This window comes from Achroia grisella, unplaced genomic scaffold (genome assembly GCF_030625045.1).
Source record: "Achroia grisella isolate CSIRO2021 unplaced genomic scaffold, CSIRO_AGI_Agris_v1 utg402, whole genome shotgun sequence".
Lineage (NCBI taxonomy): Eukaryota > Metazoa > Arthropoda > Insecta > Lepidoptera > Pyralidae > Achroia > Achroia grisella.
Window position 1 is genome coordinate 5,382,432 of NW_026712841.1, and position 21,721 is coordinate 5,404,152.

The 21,721-nt window shown below is 32.1% G+C and overlaps 1 protein-coding gene across 1 annotated transcript in view; it reads right to left on the reverse strand.

Moving 5' to 3' along the window:
* The window catches only part of LOC131844295 (division abnormally delayed protein), a 134,016-nt gene that overhangs the window by 28,403 nt on the left and 83,892 nt on the right, over positions 1-21,721 (reverse strand). Inside the window, exon 2 of the mRNA XM_059193142.1 lies at positions 15,075-15,218. Coding sequence (XP_059049125.1) covers positions 15,075-15,218 — 144 coding nt within the window. The remainder of the gene's footprint in view (positions 1-15,074; positions 15,219-21,721) is intronic.

Genomic DNA, 21,721 nt, shown 5'->3' on the forward strand with positions numbered 1-21,721 from the left:
AACACTGATTATAAACGTGTTGCACCTAGATGTAACATATATATCAATGTATCTACTTTATTACATAATTAGCTGTTACATCCCCTCCGATCGCCAGTCGAATTCAAATGGAGATCGAAATTACAACGGCCTGAGCTGAGGTTCGAACCTAAGCTATGCATTCAGACTAAAGTAAGTAAGTAAAGTACTCGCAATTAGTAAGTAAGTAAGTCGTTTATTTGCATTACAGACAGATATAAGTAAACAATTAAGCTACAGTGATTATATCAGCAGGCAGCGCTGTAATATGCCTTTTTACAGTAGGCATGCAAATTTTTATTACTAATAATGTTTTTACAATTATTATTATTATTAGGCAAGAGTTGTCCTTTAGCCTCTGTATAAGTCTTTATGCAGCTTTGGAGTTCAATATGAAATTATCGTTCGGCAAAACTGTAAAGGCCAGCTGTGGCTAAAAACATTAGAATAGTTATATTTTTTTATATAATTAAAAAATCATGAGTGACTTCATCTGCTTCCAGATTATTTATTGAGAGAACAAATTGACATATGTAGATGTTCTTTCTTGTATATCATTTATCTTCGCCTTTTTCATACAGACTTTGTTATATTAGGTATAATAAACAAATAGACCCACGTTCGCATTGTGCATATAAAAATAGTTGTTAGCAATTCTCAATTCAAGATAATATCGATGAATTCGTACGAATAGTAAATAAAAATATAAAATACGAACTTTTTGGGGTTCCAGATACAGGTTAAGTTAGCAATTGCAAATGATCTTTTTAATCTTACTAATATATACTATAACAAATTCAAAAGTCATTTTTGAGTATGTATATGAATTATGTACGTAGATGAATGGATGTTTGTTACCCTTTGCATGAACGCAAAAACTACTGATTTTCATGAAACTTTAATGTAATATACATCAGAATAACATATAGGCTATAATTTAAAAAATATATTATGTAAATTGGGCGAAATATAATGATAATGTCAAGTAAATATGATGCAATCGAAGTTACGCAGGTGAGCTAATCTGTTATAAACGAGTATTGTCAACAATTACATAACAAGTGGAGAACAAAATTCGACATTTTGATTTTAAATTCAATAAACTTGTTACTCTTAGATCTTCCTAAGGAAACATAATTTAAATGCTAGTCCTGTAATCCTATTAACAGATACTGTATAAATACACTTAAGTTGGCCGGCACACGTCCGTCGTGCTTGAATTCATAGTTTATGCCACCCGTATGTTCCATAATATAACAGAGTGTTATCTCGGAATGCCAGGTGAGCTCAACACCTCACATTCTTACGAGATATTGCCACAAGAATCTAACGATAGTCGGAAACGGCTTTGATTAAATAGCCCCTTGTTATTTAAAGTTCTCTTATCAATGTGTAAATAATATTATGTTTGTAATGTGAGACGTTGTCTTTTGGAATATTTAAAGAGTGCACTGCACCACGCGGACCTGTGTTAAATGTTGATAATATATGCCATATGCACTTTGAAATTATGTGCATTAAAAGTATCTAAATAAAGAAATAATTATTTATTTATTAAATTATATAGATTACTAGCTTTTAAATTAAGCCGCGGGCTTCGCTCGCGTTACTTTATCCCCTTAGGGGTGGAATTTATCAAAATCCTTTCTTGGGGATGCCTACGTCATAGTAGCTTTATGCATGCAAAGTCTCAGCCCGATCGGTTTAAAATTTACAAAGTTTCATACAAACTTTCATCCCCTATTTTACCCCCTTGGGGGTAGAATTATTCAAAATCCTTTCTTAGCGGATGCCTACGTTATAACATCTACCTGCATACCAAATTTCAGCCTCCTTTGAGTTATATATATTTAGATATCTAGACTACGACTATTGCGTATAGTAACAAAAGCATTATTAAGTTTATATGAAAAAAGATTATTTATATTTTCTGAAAGAATTTAAAAAATAGATTAAGTACTGTATGAGTTTCTCCACTATATTTAACTTTATTACGTTTTATATATATTTGGAATGACAATAAAGAAGACGGCAGTAAGTGGTACCGTCGCCTAAACATGATCAGAAACACGGACATCTCTACATCTACTGACGGCCAAGATACTACACATAATATTTCGTTGCCGTCCCGGGGGACCAAGATGTCATGCCTTTTATTCTGTAATTTCACTGCCTTATCTCTTTATATCCTATTATCCTAAATCGAAATACAGCTTACAAAGCAAGCTCATTGGCGGTTGAAATAGGTAATACCTACTGAGGTACCCACGCAAACTTTAGACTTTTTACAAAATCTGCCTCCGTAAATACCTGTTTGCAATAATCTATTTATATATTATGTTTAGATTTGTGATATAACGTGCGCCATTTCTCTTATTTCTTATCTTTATCTTTTACCCAAAGGTTGTTCGGAAGAGTTTGCTTAGCGATACGTCTGCTTTTTGTACTAATTCATATAAATTGATTATTTTATTTCTGTTTCTGGTGCAATAAAATATCTAAATAAATTGTTATAGCCTAGCACTTATATAATTATTTATAACTTATAATAAATAGTTGAAAGGAAAATGATCACATATAACTACTGTTGCAGCAGTAGGTAATTCATCATAATAGAATTTCATATACTAACAATATAATTTTAGTTTTTTCATGCAACTGGCAAGTCTTTCAAATTCTGCCAACGTCGATTCGGTCATGAAAGTGACACAGCAGAAAGCTAAGCCGAAAAACAAAAGAAGCATGACAGGTTTAATTCAAGTATACCAGTAGACTAGACTTTGTTCGTTCAGCATTACTAGGACAAGAAATTACAACACGTTGTTTTCAAATATAGTATAACCTAAATATGAACATACAAATTTTGAGTTAATATTGAAATTTAAAAGAAACTTGCCACTTGTAGATTACAGTAAAGTATACCCAAATCTGTTTACCGTGTTTGATATTACGCACCGAAACGCATAGGTCAGAGAAATAGACAAGAGTTCTAAAAATAATTGTTTTGAGTTCTATTAACTTCCCCAATAATATGTAGTTTGTATCTTATACTCGTATGTTCCATGTACAGCAGCTCTCGGCTAAATTATTATATGTATAGATTAAATTTAAATTTGGAAAAAGATTGGAAAAATATTTTCATCGCATTCTTATTCGATAGGAAGACATAATTCAATTCGCCTCGAAGGTTGTATAAATAATAAGTGCTATACGTCTTTCAGACCGACTCGGCTGGGTAGCGAGACCTCCAGACGCCCTTGGGCCATGCCCTGTCTTATACTATACTACCTACCTACTATACAACTTATAGAGCTACGACATGTGCGCGGTAGTAATAAAATTGAATATATTCAGATGTAGCCTTGAACTGTTTACGTCACGGGTCAATATTAATCTCAAATCCTTAATATAATACCGTTAATCGTTAACTCAAAAATTACAAGTTTAGAGAATTCAACTCTAGAATATTTATTTTTAAGTGTAGTAACTTACTATATAACATACATACATTAATACATATACCTAGATATAGCCCTGAACTTTTAACGTCGTGTATCACACCCTTAATACAACTGCATTGACTCAAAAATTAAAATATTTGAAAATTTAGGTAGATTTGTAAATTTTTAATTTCTAATGTTAAATACAAGTTTCATATTTGTATTAAGACTTAAATATTAGTTATTGCTTATATGTTTTGATTTTCTACGTCCATTTACAGGGTTAGTCGAAAAGGGTATAACAAGTCGATAGCCAGCTAGAGTAGAATACTAATGTAAGTGAACCTCTTTCATCACACTAAGAAACAAAGTGGACATCTGAAAAGTAAATTTAACTTTTCATACAAAATATATGACGTGACTGCAATACAATAAAGACAGATTTTATATTTATTTTATAATATTTAAACAGACATTTTTTTATCCTTTATCCGAAATATAAATGCTATCATTCAGTTTTGTTGAAATCCAATTTATAAAAAAGAACTTTCATTGCAGTTCTTTATATATTTCCATATAGTATACGTTTTGAGATAAAATATAGCCTATTCTCATGACAAAATCTATCATCATGTTAAATTTAAATAAGATCACTTCCGCTGTTTAATCCAGAAAACATAACATACAGACTGACTGTTTCGTATTTATAATAGTGTAGATTTACTACAGGACAATATGCAGAAAGCTGCCCTAAGTCTACTACATAAATGAAACTTACGCGTTTACATTTTGCTATCTTATATTTACGAGTATTTCTTGTGAAACAAAATTATCACAAATTGCTTTACTCTAGGAACTGGATTCAATTTGAATATCGGCCGCGGAGTGGACTAATTACTTAAGTGAAATGCTGTACACGAGTTGCTTCCACTAATTAAACTCAACATTCTCAGATGCTTTTCACTTTTGTGCTAAAAGTGTATTTTACAATTATACTAAAAGCACAAGGCTTTATAGAAGCGTACTAATATTCAACTGACTTTAAAAAACAAGGAGGTTCTTAATTCTGTTCTTTTGTAATGTTTGGTACATTATAACTCCGTCACTTATGAACTGATATACTTTTAGATTGGTCCATTCTTTTTTTAGTTGTTGGAGTCAGTTTTTTTTTTTAATTATATAACTTACGGAAAAACTTCTGATGAACTTTAATTTTTTATTTATGTTACATGATTTAAGGCAAAAAACAAAATGCTTTTCTATGATTCTTTTTGCAAACATTAGAGCTTATCTAATATCCATCCTAAATAAATTATGACTTATTTTTTCTTTGTCTTATAAAACTTGTCTATATTGGACATATATACATATGTATGTTGTTGTTTTTTACAGTTACGTCAATGCCAGTTTCTGCTAAATTCCAATAATTGCGAGGCGATTTTTAGCAAAAAAGTTTTATAGATATTAAAAAAAAACACAACTTCTTGGGACTCTCTCAAGCTTAGCTCGGGACTAGATGGCGTTGTGTGAATTGCAGGGATATTATTATGATTAATTCTGTTCAATCAACGACATAATACACGGCATAAAACATAGGCTTAAATGTTGTTCTAGGAATACAGTAACATTATTGGTGATTCCAAGGACAATATTGATTTTATATTACTATTATGTATTGTTACGTTACGTATCAGTAAATGTTTGTATATGCACAAACATTATAAGTAGGTAGAACTTCGTATTCAAATCAAATACAATTCAATTATTAACAATTTAATAATAGATATGATCCGGACCAATTCTACCTCGGTTGAAGAGAACTAACTGGAATAATTAATTTTTGGAATGGTGAAATATCAAAATATTATTTGTAGGTGTAGTGGTTTCTGAGTATCCTCCACACACATAAACTAGCAATAAATTCTGTGAATACCTTTAATAGGTACTAGGTACAGAAATATATCCCAAGTTACCAATATTCCTCCCCTCCGATAGGTCCCCCGTCCAATTCAAACGGGGATCGATATTACGATGGCCTGAGCCGAACCCCTAGCGGTGCCTTCAGACTAATGTCGTATCCGTCAGGTGGATGGATTTGAATTTGAATTTCACCCGCTCCATAAGTTCTTCCGCGGGTTTGGAGTGCCATCTGCACTCGCCCCCTATTGTCCGGTGAAGCTGTAAAGACCAGCTGCGGCTAACAGCATTAGATTAGTCCGAAAAAAAAAACCAATATTCCGCAGAGCTACGACAGTGAATTTGGATGACAAATATCTTATGTTTTAAATACTAATTACATTCAAATATTATAGACTGAGTAAATATCATGGACGGACATAAACTCTAATTTTATTTATCAATGTGTATCTAGAAGAGGGTGGAATAGAGGATGAAAGTTTATGCAAACTAAATCCAGTTTCGAGCTAGTAATATATGTATATATAATTTAATAAAGCTGTCTGCGTGAATACCATAGTCTCACCTATTTCAGCCGCTAGCCAGCTTGCTTAGTGTTTCGGTTGTAGGCTGACGATTAGGCAAAAAAATAAAGGATAAGAGGCATGACAACTTAATTGCAACACATCATATCACGGGCGTCACATATTTACCTGATGTCTTATGGATGATAATGGAATAGTGCACCTGCCTGCGCTAACGGTGTATGCTGGCGGGGCACTAGTAGAGGATGATAAGATGAGCATAAGATCAGGTCAGTTAGTCCATTGTAGTAAATTCACAATGAATTTATCACGGTTTTTGGGGGAACCACGTGGAGGTCAACCTGACATGGTATATTGCTAGCAATGGGGTTGTTAGTCCACGTTACTAACACCGTTCCCCTTCCCGTCGCGTGATGTCCAAAGTGCTGTTCATTTATATAGGCTACAGTTACCGCTTATTATCAGGTGTGCTTTCAACTTGGTAGTCAAACCATTTGAATAAAAATATGAATGTTACGCAGTTTAAAAAACACACTAAACTTACGGTAGTATGATATGGGTAAAAGATGGCTCCTTAGGGATACATTTTGCAGCCTGAATAAGATTTACAGATACTCTATCTGGGTAAATCCTACGCCCCGTTATCTACAATTTACATGGAAAATTGCCTGAATCCTACGAATGTTATAAATAATATATTAATGTTTAGAGATGGTTTAAAAAAAGTTTTTATTTTTTGGTACCTACTTAATTATACCTTAGAAATTTCAAGGTTAGGACGTAGATGGATCTCATAGGTAAGTATTATATATAATTAACAGACGAATTTTATATAATAACAAGTAATTAAACTACCATTCAATTTATGCCTCAAAATACAGTATTTAAGCAATATATCTACATAATAAGTTAAGATGTAATTACAGAGACAAATTTTTTTCTACAGTTTCAATAAACAGCGCAAAGATTATTAATATATGTATAACTAAGTCTATGAGAAGCATCAATTATAGCACAACTCTGACAAAGATGCAAGTTCCAACTTCATATCTATCATATACTTATATATTACAATATAAAGGCGAAAGTGTGATTGTTATCTTGTCGTAAAAATAGGAATGGACGAATATAATGCTAAATTTTATATGTTCAAACGTGAAAAGAACAACTACAGCATACTTACTTACAGCATGATAAACCGAACAATTTCTAAAAAGAATAAAAACTTAACTATTATGGGCCTCTAATTCACATGTCCAATAAGATAAATAGTCACCTGCTAAATAATTGGCGATAAAGCGTAGAAAATCTAAAATAATTACCAAGTCCACATTGATAAGTCATTATTTTAATCGACTAACGGTATATACTATTTGCTATCTATTGTGAACCAGTAGACGATTAATGACGATCGATTAAGTGATTGTCGAGTGCTTTCACCGTACCGGGTCAATACACTACCTAGCTGCGACAGAGTTCAAAACAAAAGCTTTTGTTCCATATGGCTCTTACATTAGGTCCATAAAAATAACGTCCCTGGCTCATATCTCCGTGGAATATAATATTACAAGAGCAGTATGTACCCATGTATAAAACAATGACACTCACAACCCTTTCCTGTTCAGAAATAGGGACGTGGGGACTTCTCTTGGTACTATTGTTATGAGAGATTGCCGATAAGCGTAGCTCACACCGAGCGATTTCTATATATATATTTGAAGATGCCATTTATTATTTTATTAGTCAACTAATTAATAAAATTGTAGCAGCCGTATCGAAATTTTTATAACATTAATTATTTTATCTATTTACCAGTATTTGTTGGAGGAATATTGCTGTGTTTATAATATTAATAATAAATAAAAAAAATCATGTATTGAATGTACCCTGGATATATTTAATTGTGTCGCTACACAATATTCCAGAAGAAGTGATAAAATTCATAAACAAAACAATACCAATAATCTATGCTTGACGTTCTATTTTCAAATTGTATAAATTTTTTGTTTTAAATAAATTATGAGACTATTTGCGATCGCAAATAACCAGTGATAACAAATAATAATATTGTGGTAGTTATTTTTTGTTATATCTTTTATTGACATTGATGCTGTATCTATTTAATAGGGATTATTTTGAATAGTATTTGTAAGGAATAGCGATTATTAAGAATGTATCATGTTAGGTAGATTTCTACGCTCTAGTCGTTTCATTGTGATAGGTAACAACTAACAACACACTTTATCGTTTATAATGGTTTTAAATTTGAGTTTTTAATGTATTATAGGCACATTATTTATTCTGGAGTCTATAAAGTATGTTCAGTATTTCCCAATACCAGTCTGGTATACGAAACTAAAGTATGATAAGAAACTGGCCAACGTGGTAGTTTAAGCTGGAAAGTGGAAACCTGTATAATTGCAATGTTTAGTTCTGAGACGATTAGACAGTCGATATTCAAAGTCGGTCTGCGCACGCAAGTCGTATTATATACTCCTAAACTACAGGCAGTGTTTTGAGCGTAGAACAATTAGATAGTTTCGTTATTTACACTCAGGACTTAACAGCGGCCCGCACTTCGGAGTTGATCATATTACAGCAGTGTTTTAATACTAAAATTTAAATGTGACGTCACAAAATGAAAGCTGCTACATGTCGACTGCAACTGTAATTTTACCCTTGAATAATGTCACTTTACTTGTATCTTTCATTTGTGTACTGAAATATATTACAGGTACGAATGGATACGGAGCCACCACCGTACTTTAAATTTGCTTATATTAAGTTTTTTTTAATAAATGATGTTCTATTCTATTCTATACTTCTACTGCTCCAACTCTAGGTATCTAACAGCTACAAGGCTTTTAAAACAATTCGTTCATTCCGTACTTAGTAATCTTTATTCAAATAAAGTTCTAATATAAAGTTTTGAATAGTAATTTCACAACATTCGGTTGGTACACATTATGATAACCGATATCTGTAGCTTTAGCAGTACCAACTAGTTACTATCATGGCACTGGTCATAGACAATAAATTTAAATTTTATCGGTTATTGGGCAACGTAATTGTTTTAATATTGTTTAATGTGCAGATAGCTTTACACTGCGGACCACACGCGGCGCCTATGCTCTTATACACGTAGGTACCCGCACTTAAATAATTCTACCTTAGTCCTTTGTAAGCGCATTACCCCGAGGACATAAATGAATAGAGCTAAATTAATTTAACTAGTTCCATTTTGAACGTCGTCACGAAATTATTATTTCTACATTAAAAGTGTTACTTTCTTCCAGTCATGTAATAAAATATAATAATCTCAAGACAATTCATATAGCGCCATCTTGTCTTAATCTAAGAAAAGCTTGTGTTAGAATAATTATAATTGTGTCAGAAATAATAATATTACACAATATTCACCAACTGCAATTAAGCGTATTTTCAGGTAGAATTATAGATATACGTAGAGTAAAGTTAATAGGATTTTTGGTACATAAGTCTTCAGCCACGTTCAGTCAATCAAGTTATGATACAAATATTGTCTTACAGATGAGAATGAACTCTTGATTTATGTTATCTTCAAACCCTTTGTGTATTTGTAAATTATAAATAAAAGCGAATAAACCTTATGGAAATATCAATGAAATCTTCACATAGTATAAAATGAAGTCCCTTCCTCTATCTGTTCGCTTAGATCTTCTAAACTACGCAACGAATTTTAATGCAGTTTTCAGCAGTAGATAGAATTATTCAAGAGGAAGGTTTATATGTTTAAGGGGGTCTTCCTATGTGACGGCCTGTTTTTTAGGGATATTTTAGGATTTTTTTTCTACGACCAGTAAATATTTAGAGCTTCAAGTTTTTTATCATTTATTAACACATATTTGGACAGTATAAATATAAAATTTCAGCTAAAAATATTCAGTCAAACTAGAGTTACAGCGGTCTGAACACCCCCGCCTCGAAAAAAAGAGCTCCCACTTCCTCCACGATTCCGGCTGATCGGCTTATCTGAAAAAAAAAAAAACGGCGTTTTAATTTGTAGGCTTAAAAGCACGGAATGACCTATAATCAAATGAATATAAAAAAAATTGGATTTTTGATAGACATTTGAAATAAAAGTTGCAAATTAGGCGTTTTTTTTTTTGTTTTTTGCTATAAAAAATTCGAAGTTTTGAAAATTTTCGATTGATAATAGTTCATTCCATGCGTTTACATATATTGAGTGTGCCCTGTAAATTTCAAGTAATTCGGTCCAGCCGTTTCTGAGATACAATGGAGGAAAGTTTGAAAAACACAGTTTTGAGAAAAACGCGTTTAAAGTTTCAAGTCCGTTAAAAACTATTAAAATATCAACTTACTCTCAATCGGCGATGCCTGGTCCATAGAGTATTCCTTCCTCTTCCTCGTGAAACTCTTTTAAAGCAGATTGTTCAGCTCTTGAGTCAATCCTGGCTTGTTTAACGACATCACTTACGCGCCGCTCAGAGCGTAAGATTCGCTTTTCATCCCGTTTCTCAACATACGCTTGGGCTTCACGACCAACAGGGCATCCCATAATCGACATAACTTTTAAAATACCTTGAAAACCTTCATTAAAGATAATAACTGCTAAGTAGCTAGCAATTTCAACAACTTTGGGACCAGAATGAAGATGTTTAGGAGCGAAAGTCCAAATCAAAGAATTCAAAGATTCGTTATTGTTTTGTGTCTCTGCTCCTAAACAACGAATTAATAATTCGTCTTTCGATAAATCTTCGAAAACCGGTTTGATAGCTTCTTGGACTTGCGGAATTAGAGGTGGTTTATCGTGATGAAATTGGTCCAGTTCATTATTAGCTTCAGCCTTACGCCATTTACACCAACTGTCTTCGCCTTCTGGACAAAATTGATGCTGAGGGTTTTCATCAGAAGAACATTTGTGATAGTACGTTGCCCAAACTTCCTTTCTCATATCTTCAAGCGAATCTGGATGGCGTCGAATTGCTAATCCGTAGAATTTTGTAATTTCTTGGATAACTTTATCAGTAAGTTTACCTGCTCCTTTTCCTGTTTAAGTCTGTAGAAACGTGTCTAAACTTGTATAAATAAATATATTAATAAAAGGGAGGCCAGGTATAAAGCCGACGGTATACAATAGGCCCGGTCTCTAACTGCCAACTCACCGCTCCGAACCGCTCTTTCTTTTACCTGCTGTATCTTTAAAACGACTTCGAATTTTCTAAAATCGCTTTACTACCGTATTCTAGACATGTTAAGGGAGCAATTTATGAAAAAAAAAAATCGATTTTTTCAACCCATCACATAGGAAGACCCCCTTAATATATGTACATCCGTGTGAAGACGGGGCGGGTACCTTGTAATAAATACAATTATGTATTATTTTAAGTAGGTAGTTCCAAAATAATAACAGTACAAAAGAGCCTGATGAATTTCTCCAATTACATTCATATCACTTGACCTAACCCCACATACATTATTGTTACATCATAATTGGAGATAAATAAACCGATGACTTTATCTGCGGTAGGTAACCACATTGAGAATGATTTTTTTCTTTTTCTGACTACTCTAATGCTGTTGGCCGCAGCTGGCCTTTACAGCTTCGCCGCACAATAGGGGGCAAGTGCAGATGGCACCCCAAACCCGCTGAAGGACTTATGGAGCGGATGAAGGCCAACTTCCGCCTGATGGATACGACTTTAGTCTAAAGACACCGCCAGGAGTTCGAACCTCATCTCAGACCATCGTAATTTCAATCCCGTTTAAATTAGACGGGAGATCAATCAGTGAGAGTGGAGACTAGCAATTTATTATTTTTAAATCAATAATTTGTTTAATAATTACCTTATAATCTAAATCATTCCAGAGGAAATTAAATATTGTAAATTTGTCTCAATCTAAAGCTTTACGTTATTATTTTTTATGCAGTATGTGCACTTCAAAAAGCAATGCACAAATACCTGCGAACTATTGTTATACATCCATACTGTCATTCAAATACATTATATTGAAAGAGTATATATGTATATGTCAAATAAATGCCCGTAGATTCATATTACGTATCGCTACAATCCATTTCCGATGGTATTGTTTAGGTATGTATTGACGCCTTACCGTGGGTGGCAATTTATCCTCAAGATTAGACAGCTGAACCTGGATAACAACTGTGCTAGCATTCAATTTATTGTTGAAGATATATACGCACGTCTTCCGAATTTAAAACAACCTTTTCTTTTATATAATCATATACTAGGTGACTTGCCCAACTTTGTCTACGTTACATTGTCATGATCTCCGATTTTACAATTTTTATTATAGCTCCGCTTTTATTAGTCGTAACTTAATGTGCAAAAGAGGGAGAAAGGATTTGTTAGCAATGTGAACTAATTACTACATCCCTAGCAATGTACCAAGTCAGGTTGACCTACACTCGGGTCCTCCTGGAAACCATCGTGATAAATACCTAGTGAATTTTTTAGGATGGGCCAACTGACCTGACCTCATGCTCATCTTATCATCTTCCACTGATGCCCCGCCAGCATAATCCCTTAAGTGCAATCGGATGCACTATTACATTATCATAGTTAAAAAAATGTGCGAATGTGGACTGTTAGTAATGTGGACTGATGACTTCATTGTTAGCAAAGTACCATGTCCGTTATGAACGTGGTGCCCCATTAGAATAAATCGTTAGCTCAGATGGGTGAAACATTTCATCATTTATCTTTTAAGAAAAAAGGTTACATAACATTTTCAAAATCGGATTAGTAGTTACCCCGAACATCCAAACCCAAAAAATTACCTTTTATAATATAACTAGGAAAAGATGTAAGTAAAGTATAAAAAAATGTGATACGTGGGTCTAAGTTAAAAACACACACGAGGTCTTCATTCTTTGTACAAAGGACACATTTCTCATTTCACTTGCAAATGTTAAATTATACTAATTGGATATACATCTGCTCCTACAAAAATACACAGAATATTCTATTCAAGAATGTTCTGAAATTTAATTTATTAATATTTTTTTGTACTGCAGTTTGTATATCTATTTGAATATTTATAACAATATCTTAAAAATAATTTATTAATAGGTGTTAAAAAGTATTAAAAATTTTAAATGACTGTATAGTTTCCAAGTTAAAAAAAAGTTAGGCAGCTACATATAGGATAAGACTGATTATGTTGGATGAGAGGTTTAGATCAACATAAATCAATCTTATATGTCTTATATATGTTTGATGGCAAATTATACCTTTTATTTAATCAAAGTTATACATTGATTTTAGCAGTAGGTACAAGTACAATTAAGTCGAAGCTATGGCTTAAAAAGGAACTACTTTCAGAATTATATTAATTATTATTTTATTTAATGTTTCCTCCTTTGAAGTATAGTACAAATAACAATTTATGTGTATAAATAAATATTTTTTTATAAAAGACAGGTTTTGTTTTGGTAGTCTTGAAATAGAAGCCAAATTTAATTTCACGTTTAAATTAATTCGTATTATTGTACATTTGTTGAAACATTTCTAAGAATTAATTTTCTTATTTAACTAGTCCAAAAAGAACTTTATGTCAATAAAGCTTCGGTGATATTAAATCTATTCAATTCAATATTGACATAAGATATATACTATAAATCTGACAGCAGAATATTTTTTATTAAAAGTTATTAAAAAGTAATAAGAAAAAAGTAATATATAAAATATTTATGAACTATTAATAATCAATTTTCGTCATGGTGTAAATTTAGGTATATATAATAACAGGATAATTAGTATCGTAACAATATTACTATAATATGAATATATTTAAAGTAATTATTAATGCATATGTATATGCTACTAATGCCTATTAATCTAGATTATAAATTGTACCAATGTCTTATTAATAATAAAATACTTAAATTTTCGATAAAAAATATAACATTAACACGAAAACTCACAATATAACATTGCGTTTTTAAAAAAATCACCAAGGTGCAATTAGTTCGTTTTTGTTTCTATTCAGGCTAAGAGATCCGTAACTACAGTGCCCTTAACTGCATTAACAATAAATTTACTTTATCGTAACAGTATATTTCGATAAATTGAATACTACACTAATTACGAAACAGTTGGCAACATTACGGGCCACACGCATGTCGTTATAGCAACTAGGTCGTCATACAATTACGGCTACATCCAAATAGTTCCCGTGTCAAATCACCCGTCATCGACGTTATCAATGCTTGTTGCACACAGTGCCCAATTTGTTTACGAGGCGGGAGTGTTTGTTAAACATCTATTCTGTGCTGATGAATATATTGTCCACAGTCTAACGTATGCAGTAGTTTACTGTATTTACTTTTCCGACTCAAGTTTTTCCTTAGAGACTGTATTATAATATTTTAATGGTCTTGTAATTTACTATAAGCAAACTAGTCGGTGTTGCCTGTCTAGAGATTGATTTTCCTGTTTGGAGGCCTATTACTGAATGATACTTTCAAAATTCTGACATTTTCAAAACGATCTTTTCTTGACTTGCACCGAATTTGCTATGTAGGTACTAAAGATTTATACTACCTTCATCATAAATAAAAGATGCTGAATTATAAATAACAACAGGACTTCGAGATATCTATTAAATTAGATATTGATACACTGCTTTTGTTAATTTTACTGTGTACTCATTATAGGATCACTGTATTTATTGTTCTAAGTACGCGCCGGCAATGCCGCATCTATTGTGGTAGGTTTATGTTTGTATACATTCTGATATGTTACGTATTGGGTGTTTCATCGTTTCATAATTTATGACGCAATTTATATTCTGTTCAGCTTATAGTATTTTTTACAATCATGTATTTGGTTATGTTGAAAATTTATAACGCTATATTACTTAAATGATTTGCGCTAATTAACTAAGTAAACAAGAAAATATTTGACTGATATCTATTTATTTACTCTTTATTACACTAGAAGCCGATTATAAAAAACAAAACATACATAAGAGCTATAAGGTACAAATGGTAGTCTTATAGCATAAGCAATCTCTTCCAGCAACCTTTGGGTAAAGGAGAAAATACAGAAAGTAGTACCAGAATGGACTAGAGAAATAAATATATATATATATATATAATAAAATCTAAAATGGATTTAATAGGTATGTATAGAGAAATATAAATTACCTTGCAAAGTCCGTCTTGTAGACAGCAAAAGATCTGTGATGGGCCTAGTCTTCATTGCAGCCTGTTCTACCGCGACCCTCATGAGGGCGGCGCGTAGCTGCTGTTCCCGTCCTCGACCGCAGCATTGCCCTCCACATATGGATCCTGGAGACAAATTAATTTCTTTATATTTCTACTAGCTGACTCAGCAAATGTTGTTTTGCTATATAAATTAAGGTACCTACTAATATCGCTATTAAAAATTAGGAGTTGGTGCTAGAAGGGTGAAAAATGAGGATATCATAACATTTTTTATTTTATATTTTGTCAATATTTTTTTATAATGTGTTACCACATTAAAATATCAAAAAATATAAAATAATATTTGAGTTGGACAACCTTCGTCACTTAGCGATATGAAAAATATATAGATGCCGATTCTCAGACCTACTGAATACGCATAAAGAATTTTATAAAAATCGGCTAAGCTGTTTCGGAGGGGTATGGTAACTAACATAGTAATACGAGAATTTTATATATAGGTAAGATATAGTTATAAATTATCTCTGACGATGTTTTGAATACATTTTCAATGTTTTACTCTGTGTAATAAGTATTGGAGCCAACAGAATATCAGCGCTGCAGATTTATCTGTATCTTTATGCTGAGTTGTTGTGCCTATTCACCTTTGCGGCAGATAAAGTCACCCTCATTTCATTTATTCATGTATTTTTCTATACCTCATGTATGCTATGTGTCTGTAAATGGTGAATAAAGTATTTATCTATCTATCTAGCTGGAATTTGATGCATAATAACCGTTATCTATATCCATGATTTCCCGTTACCATTTCTGAGGTCGAAGATGTCTAGCCTCCATACCAAACTCTGTACAAAATTCGCGTTTCGTACACATATACGTGTACTAACTAAAAATACTAGTATTATAAAGAGAAAATTAGCAATTTTGTTATGAGGAATATACCTAAACCCCGAAAAACACACACACATTTAACAACCCAATAGAGTTAAAAGCAAAATCAAAATATATAAGAAAAGAAGCAAATACTTATAATATAAATTTACATTAATGACGTACCTTTTCTCTTTCTTTATATGGGTACCACAGATATACAAAAAGGCAATAATCTAATTGTACATTGTAGATAAAATATGTTATGAAAATAACAAGGGCATGAAAAAGAAAAAATAATATTCCTAATTAGATTGGTATGCCTTGTGTTTCCTACAATCAATTTTATTTTTATTAGTAAAAAATATGTTTAGACATATTTTATGTTTTTGCAGACATGTTACATTTATGATCTATTTATTTATTAATTAATTACGTCTTTATTAAGCAGTAGTATTAATCCGTGACTTTATCTGATATTTTATGAGATAAAAATTACCTATGGCTGGTTTCGTGATACGATCTATCTTAATGGCAAATTTCATTACAATCCGTTAAGATTTTTAGTAGTGAAGAAGTAACAAACAGACGATATATTTTCGCATCATAATACTAGCTTGTACCTGTTACATCGTCTTTTTTAAATAAAAGATAGCCAAATACCGTCCTGACACAATTTATCATTACGTCAAATTCTATAACGATTCATTCGGCCGATCAGTCATAAAAAGGGTGTGTATAGAGAATCCAGACATATATTTATATTATAAAATAATATATGTATATAATTAATATTATATGTACAATGAATACATTATACATTATAGTATTATCACATTAAACGGGCAGATAAGTTATAAAAAATTATACAAAGATGTTATAAAAAATAGTCTTATTGAATAGGTGGATAGAAAACTAAATTACAGTCGACACATGTTAATTCTTCAAATAATTATTATTTTATATTATAATATGCATCATTATCTGTTGTATTCCATTCGCGACACAACATTGGCTTCACTTCCTCAATCATCCAAATTTACCCAATAAAAAAATCGAAAGAGAGAACCAGACACATTTTTGCATTTTTAATATAAGTGTGGATTTCTTTTAGCAATGTTGATATTAATGTTAGTGCGTAATTATTGTTTAATCTATAACCACGCGTACATTAAGGAGCTAGGTCACCGTGACAGCTGACAGAGAGTGACGAGGGTACTCCTCCAGAGAGCAACCTCAGTTTCAGAGACTAAGTGAATCAATTCTGCTAATCACTCTGCCTTTATCTATCGCTACTTTATCGTCTATGAATATTTTATTAGCTGACTAATCTATTTTTACACTGACTTTGGTGACTTTGAGTTACATTTTTAATCGGTATAAAATCATTAGTAAAGGTCGCAATTATATGTCAAAACAGTTTTATGTAATTAGATCTATTTCTTCTTAATATATAATGCAAACAGCCTTATTACACTTTCTTAAAAGTATAAAAGACACTGATCGAGAACAGGAAGGAAGAAGTAGTAAGGGACATGACGTAGGTACTATCTGGTCTCTGAGAAGTAAACGCAAGACTGGAAAAAGAGGTAAAGAAAAATAAGGATAGTTGACCCAGCCGTAATAAAATTGCACGACAAAAGGCTCATTTTAGTGCTCTGGAATAGCAACGCGTGAGTGGTATCACCGGTTTCACATAATAGCGTAAGGTCCGTAGTGCTGTTCGTATACATAGACGCAAGTTACCACTTATTATCAAGTGAACAATTAGGTTGTTTACCATTCCAATTTATTAAAATAAATAGGTAAGATGTTTACGAATAGGTATAATACTTCTTCAAATAATTATCATAACGTTCTGGATTCGCAAATAACGTATTTCTTTATTAGCTCGTTTATTTTCTTACTTGCCAGCATGCGAAATAAATTCTAACCTTACACCTTTTTTGACAACCCTGGTGAAACATTTAGAGCACGCTATTCACGCGTAAATTTGAATAGTCCACATTGGATTTGGGCCAACAGAGGCTGGATCTCTACACAGTATAAAATCTGTCATTCAAATACACAAGTGTCACATTTTTACGCATTTATTTACATATTTCAATAGAAAAGTATGTTACATAATGATAAAGGATAGAGGAAGTTTATTGCATTCCTTTCAATATCGTAGAGCAACTTCGACTTTATATATTAAAAATATTTGTACACATTTCATACGAAATACATAACGTACCTAAGACCTTCTGCGTATTACGTATGTGTGAAACAGAATATAAAGACGTTGACAGTGTCGTACCGCATTTTTTGGAAGAATTTGGAATAGCGAGCAATAAGTTCAGGTATCAGGTACCTTAATCAAAAGTCGCTATATTTCATTTTCACTTACTTCTATATTCCATTATCACCATTCAAACTAAAATACATCTTACAAAATTAGCTTCTTGGCGGCATAAATAGATTACAAAATCTTCTGCATATCCATGTACGTGAAAATAGAGATATAGAGTTTTTGATATAGCAATACACAGAATTCTCATGAATAAGTGATAAAATAATAATTTTACGACTTTCAGCTTATTGTTCGTTCTTTGCATACGTATATATATAGCGGTTACACGGTCGGTAAGCCAACATCCCGCCCTTGCTGCATACGGATTAAGAGTTTTTAGTTTGATAAAATGGAATATACATTTTTAGTTAGACCTCTAGCGACATTTCGGTGAAAACTGCATTCAAGTTCAACTGTACTTTTTGCCTGACAAATGTACATACGTACATATAGATGTGCTAGACTCTATAATCTTCTTCTCCTCTTATCCTATATTATTATTGTTTTCAAAGTCTATTTATATATTCATATTACAAGCTGTTACAACTGTTATATATGTGTATATCTATAGTTACATATATGTATATGTTGAGATTCTTAGATAACCATTCTGAATGATAAAGAAAAGAAGTTTATTGCTGCGACATTACACTGCGCCACGATGGCATTTGTTTGAATAAAAAATCACTTCAAAAATATCCTTTTAATTGGTGCTTTCAGCACCGGAGGTTCGAGATAACTGTTATTTAGAATACTGCGGTCCTGTTATAGACCATTTACTTTTGTTAGTACTACACTAAAACAGGTTTATGTTACTTCTTTTATAGCGTAAAGTATATAATATAATTTTACATTAAAATATTTAAACATAATTTTAGTACTTTCACTTAACAGTTTTTAGGAAATAATTCTTAAGTATACTATGACACAATTTCATAACAATTACTGTACCTGAACTAAATTATATTTAGTATCAGTGTTTGACACAATTCGATAGCTATACTGATTTTAATGACAATTAGCGTGAACATAGATACAAAATATTACATATGAATGAGGATGGTTATAAAGGCAGAGGAACGCCGAAAAAGAGATGGATGGACTCCCTGGAAGATGATATGGTAAGAAAGGGAGTGAATAATGAGATGACTGCGAACAGGGATGAATAGAAAGGGAGAACATATTGCGTCGACCCCAAAATGAATGGGAAAAGGAAAAATCAGATGATATTGCGTGAATATATGTAGATTATATCATGAGGCCGGACATAGGCAAAAGTTTATTTCATTTCAAAAATGCAGACGAGATCGTGGATAACTGCTAGTGTAATAATAAAATAGGTATGCACATAAATACAGGTGGCATTTTTTTACGCAATAGCGTTTGGCACAATCATGCGACTGTGGCGTCGACCGCACCGGTTCAAGGCTGAGAGCGTATACTGTCGTCGTTAGACTAGACGAGGCACATAAATATAAGCTAGTAAATTTTTTTCATTGCTTTCTACAACAACAATATTTATTATCATCGAAAACGAAGAATTTGTTTCGCTGTATTGCGTAATTAATTAAAGAAAAACGCGGAGAGACAAATGAGCCAAGTCACAAAATGTTACATTTGTTCGTGTCTGTTGTACGGAAATAATATATTTTTTCTTGTCGGTAAGGATAGTGATAAAAAATTTACATGCTCGAGTGGCCGATAGTGTCTCCTATATGAATAAATGGGTTTTGAATTTGACGGTTATGGAATGGTGCTCCCAGCTACGCTAACGGTCTGGAAGACGTTATGTGAAATCTAACTAACATAAACTCAAAATATCTATAATTACTATACTATACATTACTACATTTACTAAATCAATTATACTTTGTATATACGCTGTCAATATGGATGGTGTAGAGACAAAAATATTACTATAAAAAACTTGACTTGAATTACTTATTCAAGTCAAGTTTTTTAATATCCTGTATACATTACTTTTTTTTATTTTCGTATATTATTTAATACTGTACATGCATACGAAATTCCTTATACTCTAGTTAGACAATAAATCGTATCATAAGCAATGGCTTTACACGAAATGAGTTTATTAAAACTGCTGAACATTGTTGCAGACCAGTCTAATAAGCCATCACTGTCAGCCCCGACTCGTTTTATTATCATCGACGCTCTTCTCCAATCATGTATGTATTGTGAACCCTATCATTTGCTTTAACAACATAATAGGGGCGTAATACGTCTATTATTGGCGCAGTTTATCTATAATTACTGATATTATAAAGAGGTAAGATTTGATTGTTTGTGTTTATAATGGATTTCAAGTGTATTTCTGTTGTGTGTTTTTTTAGAAAAAATATAATAATGTGTTAAGATTATTGTAAAAATGTCAGTTCCACTGATTCTACATTCATAATGTTCTAACGGTAAATCAACAAAGATTATTTTTTTAATAAAGACAAGCTATCTTAACTTATTTATAAAATTTGATTAAAATAGTTTGTCCCTTTCTTTCAAATCAAGAAAATAGCGCGTACGAACGACACAAAAATGCAATAGCCAAAATATTTTAGTTACACATTTTCAGTACTTAACTATCATGTGTTAATAATGAATAAGAACATAATGTATTAACAAAGTAATATGTATAATAGTCATGTTCATAATCACCGTAACAACCAATTTATAATCCCATTGCCTATAAAGTACATTATACTACCTATTACCTACTTTAAATGTATGTATAGTACAGTATACACGCATATTTGTGAGTCTGGCGGTGAAAACAGGTGCTGGCGGTAGACCCAAGGTCTCGGTCGCAGACGGAGCGGTGCCAATGCCCTAGCTACATAATGCGTTGAGGATAAACTGTAATAATAATACGTACCAACTACCAATAGATTGATTTTGATGACTATCATTGCAGTCATTCTATATGTTACATGTCTGAGAAGTAATACTAATATAACTTTGGAAGTAATTTATTTATTTATTTTCATTCAACAATGTCACTATAAAGGTAGACATTAAAGCCTAGGCGAAAAAAGATAGTAGCTTTAACAGACTCATTATTTTTACAATATCTTTCTGATCTATGTGTTATATTATTTATAAGTTATCTGTCAAATGTTCTAGTATTATATATTTTTATTGATATTGCCAGAGGACTGTATCAGTGAAAAGTAAGTTTGGAATCTGGAAGCATTAATCTGTTGTTTTAATTGTACAGAACAATTAAGTTATTTGCCGTGGTCACGAGCTGACTCAACTAGCTACTGCAACCTAGTCGAAACGTCGAGAGAGGTAAATACCTTTATTTGCCATAAAATTATTCGTGTTAAGACCCGGTTAATAATTTAAATAATGTATATTAAACACGAAAGTTTTAAATTAACCAGAACAATTAAGGTTCATAGCTGCTCTT